Below are 7300 nucleotides of genomic sequence, written 5' to 3'. Positions count from 1 at the left end.
AAAAAAAAAAAAAAAAAAAACTTGGAATACAGCAATAGTCTCCTAATCGGTCCTCAATTTCATCTCTGTCCAGTCTTCCCTCTTCTGCCAGAGTGACCTTCCTCAGGGACTGGTCATGTCCTTCATTGGCACTGGCTTTCCATTGCCGTCAGTTTGATCTCTTTGGCCTACCACACAAAGCCTTTGATTATCTGTTTCTTTTATTTTTTTAATTATTTAATTTGAGTACCAGTATTTAGGTCCTTTCTACCACCAATATTGAACCCAAGTTCTCATAGTTCCAGAAAATGCCATGACTTGTAGCCATGTTTCCTCCACCCTAGGACACCCTTTCCCCCAAGCTCTTCAGTGTCCGCTGACTCAAAGTTAAATGCCCTTTTGCTGTGCCCCACAGCACCTCAGTAATTGTTAGACATCTAGCTTCTCTAGACCATGAGTTCTGAGGGGCAGCCACCGTATCTAACTCGTCCACTTTCTCTCAGTATATGGCCCTGCACATGGCACAGACAGAGAAGATGCTCAGAAAACATTTGACGAATGAATGATTGAGTAAACGAAGAGTTACTGTACCCTGATCGCCTTTAGAGGGAGAACATTTGGGCCTCAGAGACACCAGGACAACAAGCGGCCCGCGTCCAGGGAGTCTAGAACCTTGGGCTCCCGCGCACACCCAGGCCAGGTCGTGGCCGTCATTCCCCCGCCGGCCTCTGGGGGAGCTGCGCGGTCCGCACCCGTTCTCCGCTGCCGGAATTCGTCTTGCCTGACGGAAGCTGGGGAGAGGGCAGGCGGCGGGGGCGGGGCCCAGCGGAGCCTACACCGACCCGGGAGGAAGACTGGATCCTGTGCGGCGGAGCTGCCCCTCCCCTGGTCCCCGCGCGCTCCGAGGGCCCGGCTGGTGCTGCGGGGGCCCCGGGAGGTACGGAGCTGGGAGGCGAGGCTCGTCCGGCGCTAGGATCGGCCTCCACCTCCGGGCCGCTTTAGGTGGCTGGTCTCTGCCTCTCATTCATCTGGGGGCTCCCCCGTGGGAAAATCTGTGGCGGAGGCCCCTCTGGCCCACTCTTATGGTGTCTTTTATTGTAGGTCTCAGTATATGAAGAGGGGATCTGTGTCAGGAGCTTCCCCTGGAGAGGTTTCTGTTTGGGACCGTCTTTGGGAGTGATCTATCTCTGCTCGCTGTGGGGGGATCTTTGTCTGGAGCTCTTGGGTCGGGGGGTGGGGCTTGTGTTTGGAAGTTTGCCTTCGGGGAGATACCTGTCTGGGACCTCTTAGGGTTTCTATGAGCTTTCTCTTTTGTGTCTGTCAGCCCAAGGGCAGCAAAAAGTATCTCCTTTCTGAAGCCTTTTTTTCCCTAGGTTTCTTCACTCTTTCTCTCTTATGTTCATTTTAGCCGTATACTTGACTGGGGTTTAGAGGGAATTGATTGTTGTTCAGATGAGTCGTACAGGAAAGCAGATTGTCTTTTTTTTTTTTGAGACGGAGTCTCGCTCTGTTCCCCAGGTTGAAGTGCAGTGGCACAATCTTGGCTCACTGCAACCTCCGGCTCCCGGGTTCAAGCGATTCTCCTGCCTCAGCCTCTCAAGTAGCTGGGATTACAGGCACTGCCACCACGCCTGGCTAATTTTTTGTATTTTTAGTAGAGACGAGGTTTCACTATGTTGGCCAGTCTGGTCTCGAACTCCTGACTTTGTGATCCGCCCACCTCAGCCTCCCAAAGTGCTGGCATGAGCCACCGTGCCCTGCCCCAGATTATCCTTTTTATTTGCTCAGTCCCCCCAGGGAGCAGATGGCTTCAGCCAGCCACACAAAATACTATTCCTGCTTAATTCGCCATGGGGTCATGATTAAAGAGAGGAAGCTGGGCTGAGTTCCCTTCACTAATTGGTCCTCTCTACATCTTGTGCACAGAAGGGAACCTGGCCAGTGGCCAGTGACTCTCCTCTCCCTTTATGGCAGCATTTCCAAGCACCTGCCCTGTGACAGGTAGTGGCTAGGAACTGGGGATAACAAAGACGAATAAAATAACAGCTCACCATCCAGTAGTGAACATAGAGACATCGGTTTCCTCTGACTAGCATTGGGATGGTGCTGAAACCCTGGAACTATACATTTAGTTTAGAACTTGGGCTCTCAGTTATGGAAGTTCTGCCTTCTATTTTTTTGGTTTTTGTTTTTGTCCACCAGAAAACATCTGCTAGTAACTGCCCTCTGTGTTGATGCTTTCTTTCCTCACCTCACCCAGCGTGCTTCTGTTCTTCAAGGTTGAAAACTAAGCATGGGGAAGAGCTGCAAGGTGGTCGTGTGTGGCCAGGCGTCTGTGGGCAAAACTTCAATCCTGGAGCAGCTTCTGTATGGGAACCACGTGGTGGGTGAGTGTTATTGGAGGGGGAGGAACAATGGGAGAAGTTGAAGAATAAGGAATAGGCTTGATCACAACACACACAGGCTAAAAGCTGCTCCTGGTGGTTTTTGCCCCTGGAAGAATAAAACTTACATTGTAACAGATCAACTCTGCAACACTGAACAAAATCGGAGGGAGAAAGCCCTGTGTCCAAGATAGGAAGGAGAAGCTGTCATATCACACTTGTGCTTAGCATGGAATTAGCATAAAATTAATGTCCATTGGCTGGGCGTGGTGGATCACACCTGAATCCCAGCACTTTGGGAGGCTGAGGTGGGCGGATCACCTCAGGTCGGGAGTTCAAGACCAGCCTGAACAACTTGGAGAAACCCCGTCTGTACTTAAAAATACAAAATCAGCTGGGCGTGGTGGCACATGCCTGTAATCCCAGCTATTCAGGAGGCTGAGGCAGGAGAATCACTTGAACCCAGGAGGTACAGGTTGCGGTGAGCCGAGATCGCACCATTACACTCCAGCCTGGGCAACAAGAGCAAAAGTCCGTCTCAAAAAAAAAAAAAAGAAATAAAGAAATTAATGTTAGTTCCCCTAAACCCAAATCATTTCAGTCCTGCCAGGCTGTCAATTCTCTGGCCTCCTCAGCCCCCCACATTCCTTTCTCCCCATCTGGTCAGCCTTAAGCTGTTCTCATAACTCACATTTCCCATCTCCCTCTCCACTTCAGACAGTTTTCTCATTTTATACCAGGTTCAGAGATGATCGAGACGCAGGAAGACATCTACGTGGGCTCCATTGAGACAGACCGAGGGGTGCGAGAGCAGGTGCGTTTCTACGACACCCGGGGGCTCCGAGATGGGGCCGAACTGCCCCGACACTGCTTCTCTTGCACTGATGGCTACGTCCTGGTCTACAGCACAGATAGCAGAGAGTCTTTTCAGCGTGTGGAGCTGCTCAAGAAGGAGATTGACAAATCCAAGGACAAGAAGGAGGTGTGTGGCATAGGCTTCTGGTGGGAGCCTCAGTGATCAGAGAATTTGGGCAGTGGGCTGGTTTGGGGAGCCTGGCATGGCTCCATTCTTCACTCCAAGGTGAGTTAGGAGCTAGAAGTGGGTGGCTGCATGTTGAGTCTGCTCAACCAAAGAGGCCTCTTTGTGGCTTAAGGGGTCCCTGACCTAATGTATGAAGCCCCCACTAGTTGTTCTTCTGATAGTTCCATGCTTTTAGCTATGAAAGCCCTTCTTTATTTTTTTTTAATTTTTTTATTTTTTTTGAGACAGGGTCTCACTCTGCCACCCAGGCTGGAGTGCAGTGGCATGATCACAGCTCACTGCAGCCTCAACCTCCCAAGGCTTGGGTGGTCCTCCTGCCTCAGCCCCCCGAGTAGCTAGGACTACAGATGCACGCCACCATGCCTGGCTCAGTTTTGTATTTTTACTAGAGATGGGGTTTTGTCGTGTTGCTCAGGCTGTTCTCAAACTCCTGGACTCAAGCAGTCCACCTGCCTCATCCTCTCAAAGTGTTGGGATTACAGGCATGAGCCACGCATCTGGCCATGAAGGCCCTTCTGTTCTCCAGAATCCCCCTCTAAGCTGCAGAGCTCTGGGAGTGCTTCCTCGTGAGTTGTTGAGCCAGAAACTGACTGCTAGTAATGAGTATGTATGGGCAATACAGGGCTGGTGATAGAACTCCTAAAAGGAGGGCTAGATGGAGGCCAGAATTTGAACAGAGGAAAGAGAAGAAAAAGCAACCATCTCCTTTCCCACAATGAGTGGTATGGAATCTAGAAAGAGACGAGACATCAGCCATTTAGCTTTCCTCTCATAGAACTCCTAGGTGGTTGCCATCCCGCATGTCCATTCCTGGGTCTATGATACATTCACAGGCCTATGCTCTGTTCCTCTTCCCCAGGTCACCATTGTGGTCCTTGGCAACAAGTGTGACTTACAGGAGCAGCGGCGTGTAGACCCAGATGTGGCTCAGCATTGGGCCAAGTCAGAGAAGGTGAAGCTGTGGGAGGTGTCAGTGGCGGACCGGCGCTCCCTCCTGGAGCCCTTCGTCTACCTGGCCAGTAAGATGACGCAACCCCAGAGCAAGTCTGCCTTCCCCCTCAGCCGGAAGAACAAGGGCAGCGGCTCCTTGGATGGCTGAAGAGCTGCCGTTCCTCCTTTATAATCCTAGCCCCATTTCAGCATCTGGGGCTCTGGTAGATGGGTTGAGGGCAAAGTAGAGGGAAAGCTGCCTTTCCCAGTCAGCCACAGAGCTCCCCAGTAGGCCAGGCCCCAGCCACTTTGCTCCCTCTCACCTCCAGGAAGTACAAATACTCTTGGTTGACATCCCCTTCCTCAGCCCTCGCAGCCTACTCCCCACCCCAGCTTTTATAGGCTCTGCTCCACTGTCTCCTGGGGCAGTGGGTCACCGTCCCTTCCAGCTGCCCCAAACAGGAAGCAGAGTCACCATGCAGCAGTGTCCCTCCTCGGGTCTGGTTCCTATTATAGGTAGGTCCCACCCTCTGGGCTTCCCGTCAGTGACAACACTTATGGCACCAGCCTGGACGCCAGAAAAAGGGTGTCCAGGTACTGTGTGTATGCCTTTAGTTGTGCCTGTGTGTGTGTGCATGCACACACATATGCTCCTATACTGGCGTTAGGCGTCTCCTCATCCCTCACCCTGACCTTTCTCCTGTCCTTTTCTTGGCTGGAAGAAGCTAGCCTCCTGGGAGTGTAGTTTTCTGTTTTAAATCCCCCACCCCTGGCTGGGCTCAGTGACTCACGCCTGTAATCCCAGCACTTTGGGAGGCCAAGGCTGGTGGATCACTTGTGGTCAGGAGTTCACGACCAGCCTGGCCAACATTGTGAAACCCCATCTCTGCCAAAAATACAAAAGTTAACCGGGCATGGTGGCACATGCCTGTAATCCCAGCTACTCTGGGAGGCTATGGCAGGAAAATGGCTTGAACTCAGAAGGTGGAGGCTGCAGTGAGCTGAGATCGTGCCACTGCACTCCAGCCTGGTCAACAGAGCAAGATTCCATCTCAAGAAAAAAAAAAAAATTCCCCACCCCCACCAATAGTTTAACTTCCTCTTCCTGCTCAGGGAGCAGATTGGCCTCATTGGTTGAGGTGGAATAGAATAACTGGTCTATGAGTCGCCACCCCACTTTGTGACCCAGCAAGACCTTTCCCCTCTCTGGGTGTCAGTTTCTTATCTGTAAGATGACCAGAGTTGCTCAGATGATCTCCTAGATCCTTTCCAGTTCTCTGATTTTGTAAAGCCAATGGCTTCTCCCTCTTCAAGGTGCTATGCCGACCAGCCCAGAAGGCTGGGATCTGCCGCTCCCTCCAGCCACCAGGGGGTAGGAGTGCACTACCTGCTATCAGTCGCCAGAGCGGCCACTCTGTGCCCAGCCCGCCAGCCTTGCCCTTGGAGGCTGCTCTTCATCCTGCCTGTGGTTTTCATCTCAGAGCTGGACTTCTATTTATAAGTTACCTGTATTTATATTTATATGCCCGCTGCCATGGTGAAGGCTGGACAAGGTGCTCCTCTGGCCCCTCCTTCTTACCTCAGATGCCTGAACAAAACAAGGCAAACACGTAGCAGCCTCTCAGGAGCAGACAGATCCTCTTTCGGGGCTCAGGAGGGTGGGCACATACCCAGCGGCCTGCAAAGTGAGCTTATTACCCACTACTTCCTGTGCCCGCTTTGTGCTTCTAAGGTGCACACCTAGCCTAGGTGAGACACTGCAGCCAGGCAACCACCGACACACGCCCCTTCTCAAAGCCAGAGGTGAGTGGGGCAGGTGCCCAGGGTTGGGCGAGTGGAATTAGGACACACACAGGCTTGGGCTTCAAGTTCATTTATTGATGCATTCATTGGACACAATAAAACCACAATTGTTATCAAAAAGTTTCCCTCCCCTCCCCCCTTTTTCTGGTTCTCCCATTGGAAATGTCTTAAAAAAAAAAAGATAAGGGGGATACTGGCAAGGTCCCATATTGTGGGGTGCAGAGGGGGCGGTGCTGCAGTGGGAGGAAGCTTGTGACACTGATGTTGACAGCATGAAAATTGTCAGTGCGTGTGAGACTGCCTCCCAATACTTAGCTTCACAGTGGCAGGGGCTGGTTGAGAGAAGGGAAAGCTCTTCCTTTGGGAGCCCTGGGGGTATTCGGTATTAGCTGAGTCCATAGTCTGAGGGAGACCCACACCCGCTCTCCAAGAGCTGGGGTTCAGGAAGTCAGAGAAAGGCTAATAAGAGCTGCTGAGGGATGAGTTACCCCCTCAATATTTAGACTGGGCTCATTGGCAAGTATCACTTGAACCAGGGATGCAAGAGGCTGCAGTGAGCCAAGATTGCACCGCTGCGCTCTAATCTGGGCAACAGAATGCAACTCTCAAAAAAAAAAAAAAAGAAACAATGTCTGAGCCCATGAATGCCCAGAAGACTAAGATTAAAACAAACAAAACCCTGGGCCCAACCAGAACATCACCTCCTCTCAGTCCCACCCCTTCAGAGCAGATGAAGCCCCCAAAAGCTTTCAGAACCAGCCCCACCACCTCCTTGGCTCTGCCCCACCTTAGCACTGCTGATCGAAGGACTTCTGGGTCCCCCTTTCTCCTCCATGGTCCTCTGTCACACTCCCATGGTCACCTTGTCCTGATAGCCTTGAGCCTGCTCCAGCTAGAGACCCCATCCCTATCTCCAGTGAAGCCCCAGAGCCTAGGAATAGAGGTCAGAGAGTTGTTCCCCGGCTAGGAGAGGATGGCTTGTAGAAGCTAAGATTCCTGGAGTTTGGCCATGTGGGTCCTGGTGTAGGTCTTGGGTGGAGGAAAGTGAGAGCACCACGTGGCTGGGGCTGAGATTTTGCATAGATCTTTGGGGTCTGTCAGGGTGGGAAATGCAGGGAACTAACCTAGGACTAACCCTGGAAGGCCTGGGAAAGGAGGGTGG

General features: G+C 51.9%; 1 protein-coding gene across 3 annotated transcripts; it reads left to right on the top strand.

The window, feature by feature from the left end:
* The first annotated feature begins 767 nt into the window (after window positions 1–767).
* Window positions 768–6258, top strand: NKIRAS2 (NFKB inhibitor interacting Ras like 2). Of its 3 annotated transcripts, none has more exons than XM_017856604.1 (4): window positions 768–916; window positions 2259–2366; window positions 3104–3345; window positions 4265–6258. In XM_017856604.1, exons 2-4 carry the CDS (start codon window positions 2273–2275, stop codon window positions 4502–4504), a joined length of 576 nt encoding a protein of 191 aa, XP_017712093.1. In that variant the 5' UTR covers window positions 768–916; window positions 2259–2272; the 3' UTR covers window positions 4505–6258. The 3 variants fall into 3 exon arrangements, with proteins under 3 accessions (XP_017712093.1, XP_017712095.1, XP_017712094.1); XM_017856606.1 differs by having other exon boundaries at window positions 771–916; window positions 2240–2366; XM_017856605.1 differs by having other exon boundaries at window positions 771–981.
* The last annotated feature ends 1042 nt before the right edge of the window (window positions 6259–7300 follow it).

Source organism: Rhinopithecus bieti, unplaced genomic scaffold, assembly GCF_001698545.2.
Source record: "Rhinopithecus bieti isolate Rb0 unplaced genomic scaffold, ASM169854v2 scaffold_44695, whole genome shotgun sequence".
Classification (NCBI taxonomy): Eukaryota; Metazoa; Chordata; class Mammalia; order Primates; family Cercopithecidae; genus Rhinopithecus; species Rhinopithecus bieti.
This window is presented reverse-complemented; position numbering and strand designations above follow the sequence as displayed.